This window comes from Zeus faber, assembly GCF_960531495.2.
Source record: "Zeus faber genome assembly, chromosome: 10".
Taxonomy (NCBI): domain Eukaryota; kingdom Metazoa; phylum Chordata; class Actinopteri; order Zeiformes; family Zeidae; genus Zeus; species Zeus faber.
This window is the reverse complement of record NC_137199.1, coordinates 12,828,121-12,851,690: the sequence shown is the minus strand read 5'-3', so window position 1 is coordinate 12,851,690 and position 23,570 is coordinate 12,828,121. Positions and strand designations below refer to the sequence as shown.

Sequence of the window (23,570 nt, the reverse complement as noted above, 5' to 3'; positions counted from 1 at the left end):
TCAGCCAAACAGGTATTTCTCACATGGATACAACTTTACAGTTCATTCTTAAATCAAATCAAAGGTCCCGTCTCCAGCACCAGAGCCACCAGTTGGTGTAGCTGGTCCCATGGTGTAGCACCAACCGGTGCTACACCATGGGAACATGTTGGTGTTGGGTGATTTGTCATATCCACACACACACTACCACAAAATGTCTGCTGGGATCCAATATATCAACTGGCACAACACGTAATCAAAGTGATACCTGAATATTTTGTAGGGCGTGATGAGGTCAAAGCTCTTGTGTTTTCCGTCCCTGATGGTTGCGCCTCTGGCCTCGATCAGAGTGATGCCGATCCCGTCCTGGAAACACTGGAGACGGAAGGACGAAAAGGACGGAACACCGAGAGAATCAAACATTTGAAAACCTTTTGATTTGGATGGTTCTTCTGCTGTTTCTGGTGACCGCGGGATACCTGCTCGCTCTTGTACAGCCAGATGTGCTCCGTGATGATGGCCGTGTAGACTTTGGACTTGGTTCCTTTCAGCTCAAGGAGGCCGTGTTTCTGGCACTGGGCTCCCAATCGGAAGCGCTGGCGTCCGAACACCAGCTGCTTCTTCACCCGTTCCTGCAAGGTGTCGACCCAGCGGTGCCTCAGGACTGACCCGGAAACAGAGTCACATGTTATCTTCTGCATGGAGCACATTCTGTTTATTTCGTTTTTTGGTTGTTGTTTCTTTAGATAGCTAAGCTTTTCATTGCAAGTTGTGCGTTTTCAAGTACAGCGATGCAACCATCCTGAGCAAGCCAAATTCCTGGTTCATGAAAATAGACAGATTCTGGGGCTGGTTCTGGTTCTCTCTTACTCCATTGTGGTTGTAAACAAAACGCTGTTCTAAGATTGGTCGCCCCGCCGACACCCCAGGACGGCATACAGCCCAGTTGTGGGGCCCGCGGGAGGCAACCTGGTCTGTCACGCTAATTAGCGACATTCCACCATGAACCAGGTTATCGGGTCATTAACTGTCTCCTCCATGGGGGGTGTGTCACATGACCAGAGTTTGGGAGAGAAGGTTGTCATTGATTATGGCTGTGTGCTTGTGGCAGGATTGTGCTTGTGTGACTGTGGTGTGTGTGTGTGTGCGTGCGTGCGTGCATGCGTGCGTGCGTGAATGCGAACGTGTGTGTGCGTGCGTGCGTGCGTGCACAAAATTAACTATTGTTGGTTTACCTTCGTTGTCAGTGCGGAATACGAAGATCCTGTGATTTGTCACTATCTCAAACTTGTTGTCTTTGGTCGGCCGAGCCATTTGTATGGAAGCCAATGGGATCACTCCTTTGGGGTAAACATCCTGTAAGAGACGTTTATTAGTCATTACCAGCATACACATTACACAAACAAACTAAAAACGGGTTTTCTTTTTACTCCAGGGGTCAGTCTAGAATGTTACTATACCATTATTATTCTATATATTATATTATTATATTATATTATTATATTATTGGTTATTAATGGTATATTATTATTATATATATAATTATTAATATATTATTATATTATTATACATTACTATTACTACAAATAGCTAATATTTCTTACCTTTTCACTCCCAAAGTACATCAGGTTTTTGCCATCGAACTTCACGTAGCGCTTCTGGAACACGTAATTCCTGAAATGCAAATATTGGAAATAAATTAACTGTCAGAAGCTAATATTTTCTCATCATTTAATGTTGTCTCTATTTTAGGGTTTTGGAAAATGCTATTGTGAATAGGATGAGAAACCTAACTTAAAAATTATAACATTTTTAAATGTTATAATTTTAAAGCAATGGTGATTCAGCCTTTTCAAATGGAATTAACAAAAAATATGGCAAAATTAAGTCATTTAAACAAAAATGTGAGTTACCGCAATTGTCAATGAGGAGTTGATCATGTTAGTGTAGGTTTTCTCACCATATTGCAAAATTTTACCAAAACCCCAAAATAGAGACAATATTAAGAAATGTTATCTTTAAAAATATTAAAAAACTCAACATGTAAATTATCATGAGGAAAATGGTCAGGGGTTATGTAAAATATTGTCATTTAACACGTCTTTATCGGTAACAAGATATGGCAATAGCCTTTTGTACAATGGCCACTCAGTGCTGTGGGTGAAAGACTGGAAAGGGAAGGACCGACAGGCGTCCACAGCGTCCAGGGTGAACAAACAGGAAGGACGGGCGGGGCGGGATGAGGAAGACAAACACAAACCGACCGAGTGGAGGAGGAAGAGGAGGACAGGAGAGTGACGAAGCAGAGACAGCTTCTCAGGAGAGAGGAGAGGCAGGGAGGAGAGTAGAGAAGGAGACGCAACCTCAGAGCCAGGGTCAGCCTCTGCCGCCTGCGGCGTCAATAAGAAAGAAGGTGGTTTTCAGCCGAGTCCGACAAACACAACATGCACTGGACGAGCACACATTCGGAGTAAGACGCACACACACACACACACACACACGCATCTAGGGATGGTAGGTAAATACACCTTTCATAACCCAAAGAGGTGCATGACAAGAGCATCAGGAGAATCGGGGTGCGGATGGAGATTGGGAGGTGTTCTCCACATTGACTTCAGTGCTAGAGTAACTGGGCTGCTTCCAGTGGACAACAGTGTCAACAGTGTCAACAGTGTCAACAGAAGACTGTGGTTGTACAGGTTGGTTTCCCGGGGTGAATGTGCGGAGCTGCTCAAAGCAGAGCATGGTACTCGTAAAAAAAACACATGAACTCAATCAACCTGTCCTTGAATTCATCACCTTCTAGCCTGCTGCTACTAAGGAGGAAAAATGTCTGTTCTTGCCAAAACAGGGTAAAAAAAAACAGGCTTTTCACATCAAAAACTACAAATAACTTTTACACCGTGTGATCCTTAGGGGGGATGAAGTTAATAAATAAAGGTATTATAATAATAATAATAATAATAATAATAATAATAATAACTATAGCCAATATCCACACACCCCTGTGGAGAGAGCTTGTCCAGCCAGCCGCAGATGACGGGCGCGGCCCGCTCATAGAGGGAAGTGTAGCTGGCGTATGGGGAGATGATCAGATCCTCCTCCGTCTCGGCGGGGTGGATTTGGGACGGCAGGGAGAGGCAGCGCGGGGGCGTGGAGGGGTCACCCACCGTGCTGTAGCCCTGGGAGTCAGTGGTGTGGAGGGCCTGCGACAGACGCTTGGCCCAGGAGAGCTTGTGTGAGCTGGGAGGACAAACAGCCGCCACAATGCATTAAACCATAAAAATGCCATAAAAATCAAAATAAAATGATCAATTCACAATGGTTTTAAATATGAATATTGAATTAATAATAGGCCTGAAATGTCTGATGTAATGCAGAACACAAACACGTGCCCAGATATGGTTTTCAGGATCTGAGGTAAGGTTCTCTATGGAGAATATCAGTCTCTAAAAGTTGGACATTCTTATCTATAAATATTTTTTTTTTTTAATGAAAATGGGTTCACTGAATCAAGATATTTTCCAGACAAAACAACAGATTGTTATAAACAGTATGTTAACCATTGTGGTCTGCAATTTGTTGCGATAAAATTGTCATTATTTTGAAGAAATTAGGAAATCCCTCATCCCATACGCAAAAAGTTGGCAACTGTAAAGGAAATGACTTCTTGGCGTCTCTCCTCTATGAAAGTACTTGGCAAACCACCATGGCCCCTTGCTCCTTACCCATGATCCTCTGCATATTTCTCTTCTTCTCTCTTGGCCTCCCTGCCCTCAGGCCTGCTCCTGTCACTCTGGACATAAAACAATGAAACACATGAGATCCCGAGCACATGATAGAGTCATCCAAAATCTATATTTATATATACATGTATTTACAACAATAGACTTAGAAAAGTGTAGATTTGTTAATACATGCATTAAATGCTATAAGGCCAAGTATGCATATAAAAGAAAACTGTGAAACTAACATTACATATTTTGTGTAGATAAATGAAATGAATACGCACTTTCAAAACATTTCAAATGCGTCTGACATATGTAAACAACCAAGATAAGGTACAGATCAGTTTTTTTCTTGTTTTTTTTTCAAAAGGGGAACGCAGCTCTCCAGCCCCCCTGCTGATGCATAAAGACAAGATGCCTGGAGTCGCACTCTAACCTCAGCTCACACACACACACACACACACACACACACACACACACACACACACACACACACACACACACACACACACACACACACACACACACACACACACACACACACGCACACGCACACGCACACACACACACACACACGAGACCTAAAAAGCATTGATGTGGGAGGGAAGCGGCGTCCCTGGAACACGATGTCCCAAACCTCCTTCCCGCCTCCTTCATTCCTCCATGTTTCAAAAGTGCAAAAACATGTAAGACTTTGGTGGTTTGGAGGCGCTGATGAGGGGTTTAGATGACACTTTTTATCCTCATTGACAGACACACTTTTACCAACTTTAATATCATGTAATCTAGTCGGTTCTCGTTCTCGGTCACTGTGTAATTACTTGGTGTCAGATACATTTTGCTTGTGTAGAGCTCCCATCTCCATGGAAGCCCGACCAAATTTATTCACATTTCATTCATTCCGGATCCTCTGAATGAAATCACACAATTAGTAAATGTCAGTTTTGCTGATATCAGCAGTGATTGAAGTAATACAATAATGAACAGATTCCCTATTTTTACACCTTGTGCAAAAAGATTATATTAAATATATTACACGCACGCACGCACGCACGCACGCACGCACGCACGCACACACGCACACACGCACACACGCACACACACACACACACACACACACACACACACACACACACAATATCCCAAATACTTCCTACAGCCTTGAAAGGAGTTCCTTCTCCAACTCAGTGGAAGCTACAGTAACACACACAGAACACAACGCAAATCAAAGCAAGCAGATGGTTGTAAAGATTAAACGTTTAAGCTTTGAACTTTTTGGCAGGACGGGGCGGTCTGAGTAGAACGACTTGCTCTCCCTCCCACCGTTTTCATTCTTTCTTTCCCTCACTGTCTCTCTCGCTCTCGCCTATTTGTTCTTCAAAGTACTGTGAGTTAAATACACTTAGGTCCACTCAGGAGGACTTTTCGTACTTTTCTGTTTTCAACCTCCCCTTCTTCAGTGAAGTCAAGTTTATTTCTGTTGCCCTTCTTCACGGTACAGTCTCACCAGCGCGGCAAGGAATCACCGGCATCCCCTAGTCTTAACCGCCCTATAACTCCTGTTGAATGACCAAACTAAAATGTACCGGAAATTTAAAAAGGGATAGAAGCTTCCACTACTGTCCTCTTAATGTCTGCTTTCTTTCAAGTTCCCAGGACATACTTTAATATTCTTGTTTTCCGTCGCACACGGTCAGTACCCTTGGTTCCTGGGGCAGTTTTCTGTTGATAAGACAAGACTCATCTACCTCTGAATGTGGAGTTGTGGAAGTTTTTGAGGATTTGCCCTTACAATAGGAACACAAAGTTGTGGTGATTGGCCGGTTTTGCTCGTGCCACATGGTTCGCTCTCGTTGCCGCCGTTGTTTCTGACGTACACATTAAAATCAGTGTGATCCGTCTCCTTTATAATAATAATAATAATAATAACACCGTCTCTCCTGATCGCACGTCAATGGCCTGCATATTTCAGGGATTGCGCTGGATTCGTACCTCACAGAGCTGCGGCGGGCGTCGGCTTTGGAAGACGGTTTCACAGTACGGGCTGATCTCCTCTTCAGGGTCGTCGGTAGAGGCTGTGGGGGGTTGAACAACTGCAGTCAACATCTGCTGTTTGGTGCAGACGACTTTTCTTTTTTTTAATATCTGATCGGTTTCTCAACGCATGACTCGTTGAGCAACCAAAGTAATTCCACTCACTTTTAATGCTTTAATAACGGAATCAAATACCGCGCTGGTGCTGTGTACAGTGACATAAACCTTTGAGAATAGGAAGCAGGTTACAGTCACACTCACCTCTTGTTGATCCTGAGGAACGATTACTTGAAGTGCTGCCGCTGTGTATGCAAAGAAAAAGTTATTCTCACACTTTTTTAATTCATTAAGCCGATAAGCCATCACTTCCCTTCAACTTACTTGAACCCACGTCCCATTCTATCCCCAGGAAGCAGAACGTTTCCCATGCTACAGTAATACATATGCATAGCCACACTATATATTAGATGTATATCATTCAATTTAAATATACTTAGTATAATTTGTTAATTATTAAATGGCTGGGAAAGTCAACCCCCAAACGGAGGATGGAGTACCTGTTCCTCTCGGGCATCCTCTCCAGCGCTTGCCTTGGCGGGGGTGGGGGAACGGCCTGCTGGCTGCAGTGAGTCCTTCCGCCACTAGGGGCAGCAGAGCCAGATAAAGTGCCACAGTAGATCTCATTTGAGACCATCTCCATCTCACCACTTCTGGGCGAACGGGACGGGGACGAATCAGAGAGCGCTGTCCCGTTGTTGTCAAGGCTACAGGGAGAACAGGAAGATAATGAAGGAGAACGGCCCACTTCATGTCCCTCTGTCCGTCCATTGGCAGACAGGCCCGGTGGCCCCGGGAACACGGCCGGGGAAAACCCGTGGATCAGTCTCGGGGGAACGGGAGGTAATGAGCCTCCACAGTCCGACGCTGGTGAAGTATAACTGGACCTCCGGATCACTTGGTTCTGGGTAGGGTACGGGCCGAGGACCGTGGGGACGTCAGTGTCTCCCGAGTTCAGGTCCTCCAGCACAGTCAAACAGATGGAATCCTGGGAGAGTCTCCTGGGAGGGTGTGACGAGGGCTCCGGTGTGGGACAGGAGAAATGGACCGGCGCTGTCCTTCGGCGGTTGAAAACAGTCCTAGGTTTGGGAACCGGCTTGACAACCGGTTTGTCGCTTCTGACCTCCGCAAAAGCCGAGTTGGTCAGCATCGCGGCTAGGTTCGGAGCAGAGCTGTTTCTGAAAGCCTCGAAGTTGACGGGGCTTCTCGTCTGAGTGGGCGAGGTCCCCGTTTGTTCTAGTCCTGGTGAGTGTATGTCGGACTCGGATTGGCAACGATCAATTGAAAGATCGGCCCCCGGGTTCTGATTGGCTCTCTGGGCTTCTTTTATTGATTTTCCATTGGCCCTTTGAATATGGCCGACTAATCGCAGTATTCTCTTCCTGTGTCCCGTGGCAGCTATACCCAGGCTGACCAAAGCATCATGATCCAGGTGTGTGAAGTCTCTAGCCCGTAGGAGACCCGCACGGCGGAAAGTGTCCAGATATCTGCGACGAAAAACAGAGAAACAGCAGGGTAGTGCCTTTGCAGCAATCAGAGAATTCACATTTGTCGCAGCTCAAACCTGAAGACATCATCATTTGACAAAATGTCACGTAACCCGGTAAGCTGAATTGGACACGAGAGAAGAAGTGCCACTGCCAATGTATGTTTTTCCATCTTTGTTAGCTTGTATAATAGAAACCTGAAGCGGTGATTAGAACAAGCCACCCCTGTAATTACAAATCATCTTAGGAGACTTAGAATTCGCTGTTCAAATCCCAGTTTCCCCCCCCCCTCCCAGTTTGACCTCGCCAAATACTGTTAACCTACTTTTCTAGGTGGATCGCTGCCAGAAGGGTCTCAACCGGCGTGCTTCCATTCAGCGTTGCCATAACGACCAAAACGGGTTTTGGGTTGGGCTGAGTGTCCTCCGCATGCAGGCAGAATAACGTCCATCACTGACCTACGGTCAAGAAAAGCGACTGTACTCCATCTGGAAAGGATTGCAACAAAAACCCTAAAAAGGAGATTGTAGACAATGTAAACATGGTGATGATGGATTGAACCTCCTGTGCGCTGTGATTACCGTGCACAGGAGTTAGACATGCAACATAAATTTACATAGCTAGAGCTGTGGCTTCCATTTGCCCAGTGTGAACTCAGTATTAAGACTGATCTGGTTGCCAAAAACATACCGGACCATGACGCCAAAACAGTACCAGACAAATGAGTTTTGTGTACCTTAACATCCATAATGCCCAGTTATTGATTTGTCTTTATGTCTTTCTGAACATCATCTAGTCTGTTTTAAAAGCGAGTTGCATCATCCATATACAGTATATAAAAAAAAAATAAAAACAATTTAAAAATGGTGTGATGGTGCAAACATCGACATCTCCATACAACACATCGTCATTCAGTCATAAATATGAAAAATGTTCTGATATGGCATGTTGGCCATATCGCCTCCCTGCTGTCCACAGCGCTCCCTCCCTGCACGTCCTGCTTTACATTTGTAGAACCCCCGAACAAATTTGAACCGCTGAGTTGAATAACAGCACCACGGTGCACAACTACCGCTTGCCCAGCCCTTGGGAGGACCTCTTGGCAAAAAGTTGTCGATTTTCCAGAGATTTTCAGAGCAAATCCCCGACCGGATATGTGAACTTTGGGTCATAAGCATGTAGTGTGTATATCTGTCTCTCTCTTGCTAGGCATGGCATCCATACAAATCACATTGGATATGGCTCGTTTATCACGCTCATATTACAGCCCCTGTCCTGTCTCATGACACTAAGGTCCCGTGTCGGTCAACGAGGGATTAACGAGTTCTCCATGTGGTGCTTAGAGGGTAGAAGTGTGTGTGCGTGTGTGTGTGTGAGTGTGTGTCCACCAAATGGTAGGTTGCTGTTGGTGTAAATTATTCGGAGCATTATTGTTCTTAGGTACTTCAAGATCTAAGTGGGAGGAGCAAAGTCCTTCTACAATGTCAGGGCAGCATCAACTGAAAAAGATAATACATGATCCTTAATGCATCCATTCAGCGTCTATAGTATGGCATGTATGTCAGTATGATATGATAAAGACAAAGATTTCAAAGATCATTTTGGCTGTACCATTAGTGGAATCATTTTGGACAGAAGCCTAAATAATATTTCTACAGCAGCAAAATTTGGGATCAAGTGTTCAAGACAAAGTGTTAATTTCCATAATCACTCCTCCTATCTTCCTGAAAGGCGTCAACATATTTTGTTGACGGCTTCTATTTCACTCCAGATTTTCTTGTCTGTGCCTTGATCCCATCTAAAATGGTTTATCAAAGTTTGTCTTCGCCTGCGTTTTAAACACTGGAATTAAAATCGTCAGTTAAAATCCTTAGATTTGCGTTTCAAGCCTGTTTCCATATTCAAATGAGGCTCTCGAAGGGTTCAAAAAGGAAACAGCCTATTAGTCTAATTACAGGCTACATCTCCAGAGTCTTGAAGCCCAGGGAGGGGGTCGCTCATCGATGCTTAGCACTTGACGGCAACTTCAGCCCAGAGATAGCAGACTGGCCAGCAGTTCCAGCAGGACTGAGAATGGAACACTGCGTGACCTCTGACCTGGGGGTCATGACCCCTCCCACCCCCAACTACGATCACAGAGTCCACACAAAGCCAGCTGTCACTGGACAAAGTCTTCAGATTATTCCCTCCTAGAGCAACAGTGTCTGCGCAAGCCTGACCTTGTGCGGACACTAGAGTGTGTGTGTGTGTGTGTGCATGCGTGCGTGCGTGTGATTTTGTGTGTGTGTGTGTATGTGTCTGTGTGTGTGTCTGTGTGTGTGTGGCCCCCAGACACCAAGATAACGTAAGCCGACACACAGTTTCCGTAAATAAACTTAACTTACCGGACCTCCGATCAGTCACTTAGTTACCGGCTGATGAATGAAACCGGTTGAGTTCAGTCAGAAAGTACCGGCAGAAAGGAAGCAAGGAAGAAGATGACGGTCACAGGACAACAAACAGGGGCAGGACTCCCAGCATGGCAACCGTTCACATGGCTGGATGAGCGACCAGTCAGGGGGAAGAGTTCAACTGGGTTTTTCCAGCTTGTCACTTAAGTGTCTCGTCAAACACAGCCGGTACTGAGTCTACGGAGAGCGTTGACCGGTGGATCTTTTTCATCAACTTCCCTCTTTTTTTGTATTATACTGCCTTCTTTAGAAGGTAATATAACAGCAATAAAAAGACACGGTGTGTGTGTCGGACAAAGGGGCGTGGTCAAGCACCGGCTGCGGACGGTGCTTGACCACGCCCCTTTGTCCGCCACAGTGTGTATTTACACTGGGGCTTTACCAGAGACCATATTGCATCCACACGAAAAAATTCGATTGGACGATCAGCGAATGATATAGTTTATCTCTCCAGCATCGGTTTCACGTTTGCATCGTAAAATTAAATGGGTCATGTCATTTTCTTAAAAATAATCTATGTTTTATAGTGCTTCGATGTCTCACAATGGTAGAGCGCAGCGGCCTGGGTTCGATTCCAGCACAAGATCAAATTTTGCTGCATGTCAACCCCTGTCTCTCCACAGTCAATAAAAAGCATGAGAAATGCCCAAAAATTTCTTAAAAGGTTATGTTCTAAAAGCATAGTAAATGTGTCTTTAAACTCGTTATTTCTTTTTTTTTTTTTAAATCACATTTATTGATCCTGCTTTTCACAAGGCAATAATCAACCAAAACTAAGCTCAGTATTTCTGGTATAAATATATATATTTTTTGGCATAAAATAGAGTATCTTTTCTGGAATATATTTTATTGGAAATTAGACACTTTTTTGATACAGGATCACTACTGACTGGCCAAAACGTACAAAAAATAAGTTAAATTACCATCATAAGACTTGATATAATATTTGTGATATAATATTTACAGGTGGGGAAATGAAGAAATACAGATCGAGAACGAAGGGAGAAGGAAGTACTGCGCTTAAAGATGCTGTAATGGCTGCTGGTGCAGTGAGCACATGGATAATCTGTTAAGGTTTATCAGTAGAGAGTCTGGCTTAGGAAGAATGATGATGATGATGATGACTAAACACCTTCGACCCTCATAGGAAACATTAAGACAGATGATTCAGGCACAAATACAACCCCCCACCCCCACACACACTGCAGATCAAACACCCGGGTAAGTGGGAGCTAAAACTTCACGCATTCCGTCCTCTTTCAGGAAGTGTCCAGCAACACTAGAACTTTTGTGCACAAAGTCACACACACACACACACACACACACACACACACACACACACACACACACACACACACACACACACACACACACACACACACACACACACACACACACACACACACACACACACACACACACACATTCTTTGAAAGCCCTGACCCCACACATAAGGCAGAATACCTCACCCTAGCTACAGGCACGTGTGTGTGTGTGTAGGTGTGTGCCTGGGTTTTCATTTGAGTTTATGAATGTTTGTGTGTATGTGATCCATTCATTGTGTGATTGATCTTGACATGAGAAATTAAGTGAAGACTTCGAGGGAAGCTTCAGCTTTAGCCTCACTTACAGATTATAATTTATACATGGATATTATATCTATTTTCGCAATCCTATTTAAATTGAAGCATTAAGCTGAAACAAATGGAATAACAAAGGGAAAATTTTACCGTGATAATATTTTATGCCATATCCCCCAGCCCTATGCTCTCTGAGCTTCCTGAAGGCGGTTCCTTGAAAGCCGCCCAGTGAGATTCGACACAAGGAAAGAGGGCGGCGACGGGCGCCTTTTGCGGTTTGTTTTTTCAAAAGAGGGGCGTAGGTCACAGCACAGAGTGGAGGTCGTGGCAGTGGTCACGGTTATGACAGGAAGTGAATGTCCTGAGGGGATGGAGGGACAGATCATCTCACTGTTACGGAGGCATGATGAGAAAGCAGCATCATGAGTGGGGCCGCCTTCAGCCCGGGGTCAGGAACACTACCCCCAGACCCCAGACCCCGTGCCAGAAAACATCTTCGCTGGACCCCCACAGGTCACCTGCCTGCACTGAACGAAAAAAACTGTACGAACTACAAACACCAATGAGCGGTCGATTCCATCTTTCTGGATGATATTTGGGAGATAACACTTTGTTAATCCCTCGGGGGCGATGGGGGGAGGGGTTGTCGTTATGTTGATGAAAACAAGACTTGACGGAAAAGATTCTTGGCCTTTCCAAATTTAGCTTGTGGATCCCAAAGTTCTCACTGTGAATCATTATTCCCTCTCCCCGGAACAGGTACCGGCGTGTCTGCCGGGGAACTGCCTCGTCAGAATCCAGATCAGACCAACCCAGCCCCAGCCAAAACAAGGCGGCATTTACCTGCTCTCATTTCCCAGTCATTCAACGAACTTCAAAAGGTTTGATTTGTCAAACCCATACTTTTAAGGTTCTAAAAATATGCAGCTTCTTTTCCCGATTTTGAGTTGAGCGACCCTAAAAAAATGATACAGGTTTTACAAACTGAAGCAAACGCCTTTAAACTTTATCCAATGACCTGGGACGGAAGGGGTTTAGGAGTGGGGAAGAGGAGGAGGGCTGTGGGGGGAGGTGTAGCGAGACGGCATGGAGGAAGCTTCTGTTGAGAAGAGACTGACTCACATCCTCCCCTTTCTTTGTCTGCACACTGGAATCTCCCACTGAGCTCAGACGCACATGGCCTGTGTGTGTGTGTGTGTGTGTGTGTGTGTGTGTGTGTGTGTGTGTGTGTGTGTAACTGTTTACGTAAGCATTCGTTTGAACATGTTTGTGCACATGATTTATGTGCATTGTCTTTTTGTTGTTATATGTGTGTGTGTAACTGTTTACGTAAGCATACGTTGGAACATGTCTGTGCACATGATTTTTGTGCATTGTCTTTTTGTTGTTATGTGTGTGTGTGTGTGTGTGTGTGGTTTGGTTGTGTGCTTGTATGTGTGTGTGTGGGAGACAGAGCAAGTGTGTGTGTGTGTGTGTGTGTGTGTGTGTGTGTGCGCGGGTTTTTGCATGTGATTATGTGACTTGATGGCTTGTTTCAAATATCTGGTATAAACCAAAAATATCAAAAAAGAAAATGGCAAAAAATATATAATAAACCTTTCAGTTAACTGTACACATTAAAAAATGGTGGAAATAGACACTTAACATAATGATAAACAACAAATAAATAACCTAAAGATAACAGAAATGTTATCTCTGTGTCTGTCTGTTGGTAACCTCTGTGTGTGTGTGAGACCTATGGCTACTGTAGTTCCGTTTGTCTCCGCAAGGATCCCTGAACCGACCGCCGATGAGAGCTTCTTCATCTCCGTTGCCGTGGGATCTCTCTCTCTCTCTCTCTCTCTCTCTCTCTCTCTCTCTCTCTCTCTCTCTCTCTCTCTCTCTCTCTCTCTCTCTCTCTCTCTCTCTCTCTCTCTCTCTCTCTCTCTCTCTCTCTCTCTCTCTCTCTCTCTCTCTCTCTCTCTCTCTCTCTCTCTCTCTCTCTCTCTCTCTCTCTCTCTCTCTCTCTCTCTCTCTCTCTCTCTCTCTCCCCATGCCTCACCCATTTTTGGTTTCCGCTTTCCCAAACGGACGGCATTCCAGTGGAGGGAGGTCTGTCCGTTTGACTTGAACATCTGTGGCTCGTCCCGAGTCCCCCGTTCTTATGTGCTAAGCCGATTATTTAATCAACAAGGACACACTGGAGAGACGATTAAAATAATAATAATAATAATAAAAATAAATAAAAATAGCTTTTGCTTTCAACAGGTGAGTATAGCCGCTCAAGAAGTTCCTCTGCGTGAGGTTGGTAACTTAATAAGAACAACCATCCTGGATCTAAACTGGCCTGGTTAATTCACGACGTCCGGCTTTCCCTGGGGTTTAAGGTATTCTTTGGCCAAAGATGATGGCGTTGTAAATTCTTCAGATAAAAATAAATAAATAAATAAATTGCCTATTGAATTTCCTCAATAGAAGACGTTCCCACCCTCGGTTCCTTCTTGTGAAATCTTACCTACATTTCAAAATTTCCGGGTCATTTGCAGAACTTGACTCAGCCAGAAAAAGGAAGACCCAGTCATTCATTCTTCAATCGGTTTAATGTATTTAGTGGTATTTTGCGGTTATCGCCCTTTAAGGAACTGAGAATAATGGATGCTGTTACTGGAATATCACCGGTGACGTGCACGGCTGTTCCATAGAGCCAAAGACACCGTTTGGGAAGTTTAGTCACTTAACATGTGAGAGGAGTCGACAGTCTTAAGTCATTTGGAAGACGTTGTTAAAAATGTATGCAATAATTACATTCGGGATATTATCTTATTGTGACTATATGTCACAATATCAAATGACAACTGTTTTAACAACTGTTTTAACAATTTACATTTTTTTTTTGGTTATATTTTTGTTGTCTATCATTAGGTTTAGTGTCTATTACCGCTTTTTTTAATGTTTACAGTTATTTGATAGGTTTATTATATATTTTAAATGTCTTCTCTAGTTTGCCATTTTCTTTGTTGATACCAGATATTAGAAATAACCCATCAAGACACAAAAACGCGCGCACGCACGCGCGCGCACACACACACACACACACACACACACACACACACACACACACACACACACACACACACACACACACACACACACACACACACACACACACACACACACACACACACACACACACACACACACACACACACACACACACACACACACACACACACACGAATGGCATAGAACAAAGTCAAGCATGAAAGCCTGGACGGAGCCATGGAACACAGAACCACCATTGTGTCCGTCCATGCTCCAAGTTTCTATTCTGGTGGCTGAGAAAGAGGCTGTTTAGAAGTACAGCTGTAGCCTGTGGCACACGGCTCAGAGCCGGTATTAATAACACTATATTTATACAGAACTTTTCTCAGCAAAGTAACAAAAAGCTAAAAATACATGAAAACAACACAGCAACGAGTCTGATAACTAGTGTAGAATTGATTAATGTTTCCAGTGCAGAAAGCTTTTTTTTTTTTTTTTTTTCCTCTGGGGGGGCGGGTTTTGCTATATTCCAAAATCCGCCCCCATGTTTTTCCAATTTTTCCAACTTTATCGTTTTAATGATCTACTCATCCTCTCTTCTCACCGCTCTTTCTTTTGTTATCTTGTCCTTCCTTTACATTCCCCTCAAGATACACCGCGCGCACACACGCGCGCACACACGCGCGCATGCACACACCTTCCCTATCTCTCCTGACTTTATCTGAGCTGTAAATCTCCTCTCTGAAAAAAACTGGACAAAACACAGGACACAGCTGTCCCTCAAAATAGTGCAGGAAAAGGCGCGCGCGCACACACACACACACACACACACACACACACACACACACACACACACACACACACACACACACACACACACACACACACACACACACACACACACACACACACACACACACACACACACACACAGTTTAGAGACCCAAGCCACACACACACACACACACACACACACACACACACACACACACACACACACACACACACACACACACACACACACACACACAGTTTAGAGACCCAAGCCACACACACACACACACACACACACACACACACACACACACACACACACACACACACACACACACACACACACACACACACACACACACACACACACAGTTTAGAGACCCAAGCCACACACCCCGACTTTGCACTCCTTTTCTGAGATTCTACATGTCAGGTTAAATTTGTAGAAATTGCCTGCTATACTGAGGATATAAACCAGATGAAATTTGTTTCCTAAACTAAATGCCTTGTCCGTCTTTCTGTAACGTGACTAAAGGCCTCAGTACACTCAGGGCAAAGCAGAAGTTACTGGGCCAAACGAAACGCTTGGACCAAGAAACAAAAAGACGCAGTGTCTGGAGGTTGCGTGTTGTGGTGTGTGTAAGCCCCTGAAGTGAACTACTCACCAGTCCCCAAGTCTGCAACGGATCCAAACATCAAAGTGTTGGCTTCATGGTGATATTGTGTCCGCCAGGGGAAGAGTGCAACTATCCTTTCAATTCCATATTCTCACCCTAACCCAGTCTACTGACAACGCTGAACGACATGTTCACTCTTGGGTCTTTTTTGTGAAGCTCTTTCTTTTTTTTTTTGAGTATATAGCCCATTTAACACAGTCACAAGGGATGCATTGAATTCATAAGTAGATGCAATATAGATCAATATTGTGTTTAATTCCTTATGATTATCATGATAGAAAAGAAAATCTTCAATATTGCTCAAGTCTGACCTCGAGCCACCAGACACTGCACCATAAACAAAAATAAACCACAAGACCACAATACACTCCCCATCACACCACATCATATTACGCCACACACAGGCTGAAATACAGCTTCTTTCCGTAGCAGTATTCCAAAATGTGCTGAGCTGCAAAGCCGCGCAGACACACAGGACTACTTCATAACACGCCCACAATTCCCCTGGCATTCTTCTTTTCCCCCGCATACCTCACACACCTATTCCGCTCCGTATCCTGCTCACTCGGTTTATTATCACTCCATCCATCTCCCTCTCTCTCTCCCCCTCTCTCGACCTACGCATGCCTCACTATTTCATATTGCTTTGTCTTTCTCTCCAACACTCAGCTCCGTCATCCCTTTCTCCGCTTGTGCTGCTCAAATGTGTCTATTCCCTTTGTGCAACATACAGATGTAAAGCATGCCGTATGGTCCCCAGCCCTGCCTGCCTTTGTCATTTTATACCTTATTACTTTATTGTAATTTATTTAAATATTTATGGTTTAAATTAACCATATGGATGGCACAAATACCTGAAATAAATGCATGAACTGATTCATGAATTTATTAGTAAGTGTCCAGTCACCAAACCACCACACAGTTGTTGAAGGAACAGAGATGTTGTGCTATTGTTCTGTGGAGCCATAATGAAAGGTGGGTCTTCACTCAAAAGTGAAATAAGTTGAATTCCAGGGGAATAAAATCATAGCTTGCTCTCTCAGGTTACTATGGCATGGATGTTGGGGTTAGGTGCTTCATCTGTTTGGGCGAATATGAAACACAGGCCAAAGCCCTGCCCCCCAACTCTCCATAAAAATCGAATAAATATCAAAAATCAAAATAAATATAAATGGAAACAGATTAATATGCCAATAATAGGCTTTAATAAAGTCGATGTTAACACTTTTGACTGAAACGCACTGTGAGCATGACACAACGCAACACAATAAAAAAAAAAAATGCAATACCATGAGGCAAAGTAAAAAAGAGCAAACTGCGACCCAACTGCACTATCCACCACAAATGGCAGAAAGTAACAACAGAGGCAGAAGACCTGCACTACCACACATTACAGTCCAACAACAAACTACACCAAAGAAAGAAATCCCGGCAGCAACGAGCCCACACACAATGACAGTTCATTCAGTTCTTCTCGAGTCACGAGTCGCAGCCATGAAGGACTCGTTCCGTGCACGGTCCAAAACGGAATTTTTCGACGAGCACTCGCATTTTGGCGAAGCCAATATTTTCCCATATTGGGAAAATAATCTTTACAATACTCAAACGAATTGTTCATTTACTATTTTTGTTGATCGACTCATTTGATTACTCATTTATTGTTAACGTTACACCCACAAAAACCCACACACCCACATACACACACTGGGGTTTGTGTGTGTGTGTGTGTGTGTGTGTGTGTGTGTGTGTGTGTGTGTGTGTGTGTGTTTTCCAGCTCCAGATGACCTCACTGGGCCTTTTTCTTTCCTCCTACTGCAACTGGACACAATCACAGGAAGAGCAGAGACCAGAACGATTCACCACCCTGATGGTTCAGTGCGAGGCAGGGGACAGAAGGAAACGACAGAGAGAAGAGAAGAGAAAGAGAGGGGGTGAGAGAGAGAGAGAGAGAGAGAGAGAGAGAGAGAGAGAGAGAGAGAGAACAACAATGGCGAAGGAGGGGTTGAGCTAAAAGAGAGCAATGGAGGGCCAAAAGAGATAAGGAAAAGGGAGGAAAAACAAAAGGAAGAAGTGATATAGAAATAGGTGGGAAAGACAAGGGAAAGGGGAGACGGCAGAGAGAGAGAGAGAGAAAGTGGGTGAGAAGGGGGGATGAGGGAGAGAGAGACGTAGAGAGAAAGGGAGAGTGAGGGACGGGTGTGGAGCTCTATTGTGAGACACAGTGTGTCATTGTCTTCCAGCATCACAGAGCGCTGCCTGTCTGTAGCCCCCACGTTAACGGCCTGCCTGGTCACCTCCGCTCCTCACCTCCGGGCCACCAAAACCAATTTTCCGGTCAATTACCTCACGATTGAGTCCTAACTTTAAGGTATTTTCCGGTAGAGCCATCAAATTATCGCCCCCATTAAGCCGACCGCAATTATTTTGTGAAATAATCAACATGTTGGGTCATTATGTTTCATTGACCCCCAATTCACGGTCCTCATTCCGTTCACTAATATAAGGGATAATGGAAAGCCAACCCGTCAATGCAACTGTGACACGACTTCCCGAAATAAAAACGTGAAACACAAACTCGTCATGTTGCGTCGGTGTCGGGTTCAGGTACCGGATCACGAGCGCGGCATAGAGTGTCAGCCCTTTTCAAATTCTCCCCTGAAAATAAAAACAATCAAAGTATCTGGATGTTCTGTTTTGGTCAATTCGGCTTGGCCATAACTCCAAAGCATACCGACTTTCTCATTTATATATAGGAAAAGTCTTGATTTTATTTGCCCTCTACTGGTCGAAATGTACTGTATCCCCCTTTTCGGACTGTATCCCCCTTTTTCGCTAAAAGCTGTTTGATCAATTGAAGGGAAACCACTTAACCGACATCAAGGTCAATAAAGAAAATTATTGAATCTACTGTGGGAGGGTGAGCGATGTTTGTTTGATCGCCTAGCCATGTCAGGCGTCCTTTTCCACACATTTGACAGTCAAATTGTAATCTGAATTGGCTTATTTTGTGATGTTCATTCATAAAAAGTCACCAGAATGAATGCAATGTTAGAGTCTGGAATGTTCCCCGTATTTCTATTTCAATGCTCGAAAGTATGCCCCCCCAAATAGATGAATTATGGGATTTGTTCTGTGTTTTGGCACGAAAACGTCACAGAAAACTCACAATCCAACAGCAAAGTCAACTTTGACTCCAAAGGAAGTCTCCTCACTGGGCCCGTGCATATGATGGTGACGCCATGATGACAGTATTTACAACCGCGGCGGAACGATCAGAAGATCCGAATGAAGGGAGTCAGTGTTTTGCGACAAACCACCCTTTCATCTTCTCCACGAAAACAACAATCAGCGGGAGCAAGAGAATGAAGCAAAAAGAGAGAGAGAGAGAGAGGGAAAGTGAGAGAGAGAGAGAGAGAGGGACAAAGTGAGAGGGAGTGCTTAAATACAGATAAGAGCCGCAACACCAGCCCCAGAGCCTGGAGTGCATGTAATTACAAATGAGACGAGTTTAAAAATGAAAATAATCATTCATTGTGGCCGCAAACTGAATCTGGCCTCCGTCTGGGCTCGCTTCAGCAGGCATCACATCACTAAACATGACGCCAAAAAATAAAAAGTCAGCTACAGCTCAGATAAGTGCCAAGCAGCAGCAGCTTGCGGTTTGTGACGAGGACTCCCTAAGAACGGGAGCGGGTGAGTCTTAATTCCCAGATGGACTCGCAGTTTGACCAATGAGAAGACAGAATGTCCGAGCGACTCGCGGCTTTTCACTCCCACTACTGCTAGGGGGTGAGGAGGAAACCCAAATGGCTTTTCCTAAATCCCATCTCCACTGCTGGGATCGGTTGATTGACGATGAGGGATGGACGGATGGAGGTCTTCCCCCTCCACTGTCGACACCGCTGGCCGAATCGTTTTCAAAACGGCGCTCATCTGTGAGGTTGGCCGAGCTATCTCCACCGCTTGAGTCCCTGAGAGAGAGAATTTCATCAAACACCTTCGGGTTTTAGTATATAGGTCCAGGGCGGGGGAAACCATTGGCCCGCGGCCCTGTTTCAGCCCTCCGGTCAACATCACCTGGCCCGCTGTGTTTCCTAGATCTGAATTGGAACTTTGCAGTAACCAATGTTGCTCTAAAATAGTGGGAGAATAAAAATGAACACTGAACCGAACAGAGCTGCTGTGGGTTGAAAGATCTGACTTTTATCCAGGAAATGTTGAGTTTTTTCCTTGTTTGTTCGTCGCGGGGACCCCGGAGGTCCACGGAAGGAAATTCGGTGGCCGTACCGGCTGTAAATTATTATGGAATGGGAAGACTGACATCTCTCTTGTGTCAGTCCGACAAAGTCCCACTGTCGAGGTAGATGGCCTTCTTTTGTACGCACTTCCTGTGTCGGACCTCCGCTGCGCCGGGTCCCACGCCCAAGAGGGATTGTTCAGAAAAGGAGGCGCAGTGCTAGTGGAAGGCAGAGCTTGAGGACGGGCACAGTGAATGGTGAAGGGATATGAATGGAATGGTGGCTTTTGCCCCGGAGAAACCGTTTGTTTGAGGATACACCATTCATGCCGAACATATAACGTACTGTGGCGGTTGCGCACGCAGGCACCTGTTTGAGCACCTCCAGCCTTGGGTCCAAATCACAAGTTCACTCAAGGATGTCGAGATCCGGGTACAAGAGAAAAAGCCTAAGAAGAGAGCTCTTTTTTTTTGTCTGATCATTTCAATCAAGTAAACAGCCATTTTTAACATTTTTTTTCCTTTACCCTCAAATTACAAATGTTTAGTTTTTTTGCTTGACTTTGTTTGACCTCATTCCCACAGACCTAAAAGCGAAAAAAAGAAAAACCCTAGGAAAAGACTCTCTTAAGTGAAACTAAGAGTCCAAACGGAAGTCTGATTTGAAGCTCTAACTTGAACAGATACAAAAGGAGCCAGGGAGGGCCTGCTTAGAGCCATGTGCACTTCCCACTCAAAGAGGGAGTGTGTGCGTGTGCATGCGTCCGCGTGTGAGTGCGCGAGTGTGTGAATGGCCGCTTGTGTGATGTTGATCTATCAGCTGTTAAAATCGACTCCCAGATGACCGCGGTGAAATTAGCACCGGCGGGCTGTGATTGCTGCCTGATCACTGTGAAAACACAGAGGGCCGATAACACCCCCAATTTGACAAACAGAGGCCGAGTGTCCTCAAGAACAACCCGCCGGTAGAGGCTGGATCATAGGAGGGCAGCACAAGCACTTTGTGTTTCTGCACGGGATCCGAGGACTTTTGGTGCGGGATCCCGTGGTTCAATCAAGAGTCCGATCGGAACAGACCCGGTCACGCCGGATTACCGGTTCAAGAATAACAAGAGCCGTCATTGCAAATTTAAAAGGGACTGATTATGTTCCTTCTCAACAAATTAATATAGGTCTCCGAAGTCCCCAAAACATGCTTTTGAAAGTTTTTTTTTTGCTGGAAATACCACTCAGATTATGCATTATGCATTCTAGCCATTCTAATATGCCTCTAAACGGTCCTGTTCCAGGATTCAGCGGATGGCGTTATTGCGAGCTGCAGCCTACAGTCTATCTAACCGCATACTTTTTTTTTTTCTTTTTTAAAGAAACACACAGCACAATTGAAAGGCTTACATTTCCCTCGTTTGTAGTCTCTTTGCGAACAGTTGGTATTAATTCCTCTTTCTTTTAAAAGATTTGTGCTGGTCTGTGAAACGAACAGAGCAGTTCTCGGCGGCGCTTGTTATTCTCCAGCCGTGGGTGGAGTAACTCCAGACGGGGGGGGGCGGTTCTAATTCTGCTGAGGCCCCATGTGACATAGAAAGGGGTTGGCCAATCTGAACGGCTTGTTGAATCACTTGTTTTCCCGAAAAAGGCAGCTCACAAAAACTGACTAGGTTGTCTTATTTTGTAGTTTTTGTGTTAGTAGGCCCCTCAGAGACCCAAATGTATGTGGACAAGCACTGAAAAATTGACTTCTTCATCATAGGTGTCCTTTAAGCGGTCCTTAAAATAATCTTTGTGGGCTGAGGTGATCTCGTTTGACGACATGCAGTTCAGACAGGTGTCAACACATCGACAGCAAAGCAAAACAATACAACTGAATACAGTCGTCACAATCAAAACATACATAGCTCAAGAACTATGGATGATGAAAAACAGAGTGGAACAGTGAACAGAGCGGTTTAACAAGAGTGCCCTTGAGCAAGGCACTTCATCCCCAGCTGCAACACCGTACCAGGCGAGCGGGGTGTGAACAGCAGCACTGCGGTCCTTCTGGGTAGATTCTAGAGGTATGTACGTCTGAACGTCTGAACCACTCCATGAGAATTAGAGCGCGTTTGTCTGGGCACGAAACGACCGCCTCGGAAGAGGAAGTACCGAAATCCAAAGCTACTCAATCTCTGAACATTACGGACGATACTGAAGCGGGATATGATGTTTGTAAAAAACAAACGAAAAACTGTCTGGGTGTCTAACTTATCTATGTTTGAAGTTTAATTGGCAGCAGGCCGCAGCCTGATTTCGTCTGCTGACATGTGATGCATGAGCAGCAAGAGCACCAGAGTCAGACCTTCATTATAAAAGTTATTATGCAATCCACTGATCCAGAGATGCGTATAATGAGACAGACACAATTTGGTAAAATTCATAGATTTAGTCAAAACTGGCAAATAGAAGTATGATGTTTCAGGGAGGGCATCAGGCCAAAGCTCGGAGTGACGTCAGTTATGCTTCAGAATCTCACAGTCTCGAATAATGTGTCTCCTCATGAGACGCTTGTTCCCATCAACTGCGAATTAGACCCATCAAAGCGTATGGCCTGCGCCGTCAGAAGCGGAGAACGACATTACAAACGCTTGAATAATCCAAAAATTCTGCGTCAGACTGAAGGTTGGCACATCCATATCTCCATATTCTGCCGCACAACTTTGACTTGCGCAAATATTCCGCCTCACACAGTCACCACTGCCCGGGCCACATGCCAGGCAGCTCTGTCAGCCACTGTGCAGAGATTGTGTCAGAGTTGTGTCATCTTCAGACTGACACAAGTGGTGCAGCTGTACACAACAACAGCCATTTTCTTCACACCAACAGATAGATACTGTACACGCCTTGTAGGGAATAAACCGCCTTCCTAACATGGGACTTTGGTTGAGCAGACAAGTGAAAATGCCATGGTCACCACCAGATAAATAGAGGCTTTGCTGCACAGCCAGGGACTAAATCAGAGTTTCACAGTCTGTCAGTTCACTAGACGCTGCTGCTCTCCTTCCCAAGGTTCTCTGCAGTTCTAGCCTTTGTAATTAAACTCAAATCTGTTATAAAGTCTATCAAAAATATCGGGTACTAGAATATATAGCGATAATAATATCGATGGAACACATTCCAAGATGTAAGGTGTATTCCAACATCCACCACTGAAATACATTTATACAGAATTTCAGCTGAGCGGCATTTTTTCAGGGCAGTGCCTTGCTCAGGGGAATCTCAATGGTAATTACTGAAATAAGAGATTCATTGAGACTCATTTCAGCCTTTCAGGTTACATGTTGATAGTGTCTACTGCTATATCAACGTCAGTGGATGTTTGCGTCCTTCAAAGTTTCCCCTGAAATAATAACAACAATAATAACCTAACCAACAATAATAACCTCACCATAATGTGATCATCCGTCAAAGTGGCGGATTCGCCCACTTTATGTGCAGTTCTGGCGCTTGGGTTGACCTGCATTCACTGTATTTCTCATTGGAATTCAACAGCCTTAGTTGTGATGAAGGATG

At 44.6% G+C, this 23,570-nt stretch overlaps 1 protein-coding gene across 1 annotated transcript in view; it reads right to left on the bottom strand.

Annotated features, from left to right (window-relative positions):
* The window catches only part of arap3 (ArfGAP with RhoGAP domain, ankyrin repeat and PH domain 3), a 48,396-nt gene that overhangs the window by 24,313 nt on the left and 513 nt on the right, over nt 1-23,570 (bottom strand). The window contains exons 2-11 of the mRNA XM_080008751.1: nt 7,611-7,797; nt 6,299-7,285; nt 6,003-6,043; nt 5,700-5,782; nt 3,708-3,775; nt 2,983-3,222; nt 1,584-1,653; nt 1,215-1,335; nt 459-643; nt 248-354 (exon numbers count right to left, since the gene is read on the bottom strand). Of these exons, the coding sequence (XP_079864877.1) occupies nt 248-354; nt 459-643; nt 1,215-1,335; nt 1,584-1,653; nt 2,983-3,222; nt 3,708-3,775; nt 5,700-5,782; nt 6,003-6,043; nt 6,299-7,285; nt 7,611-7,672 (1,964 nt within the window). The 5' untranslated portion in view covers nt 7,673-7,797. The remainder of the gene's footprint in view (nt 1-247; nt 355-458; nt 644-1,214; nt 1,336-1,583; nt 1,654-2,982; nt 3,223-3,707; nt 3,776-5,699; nt 5,783-6,002; nt 6,044-6,298; nt 7,286-7,610; nt 7,798-23,570) is intronic.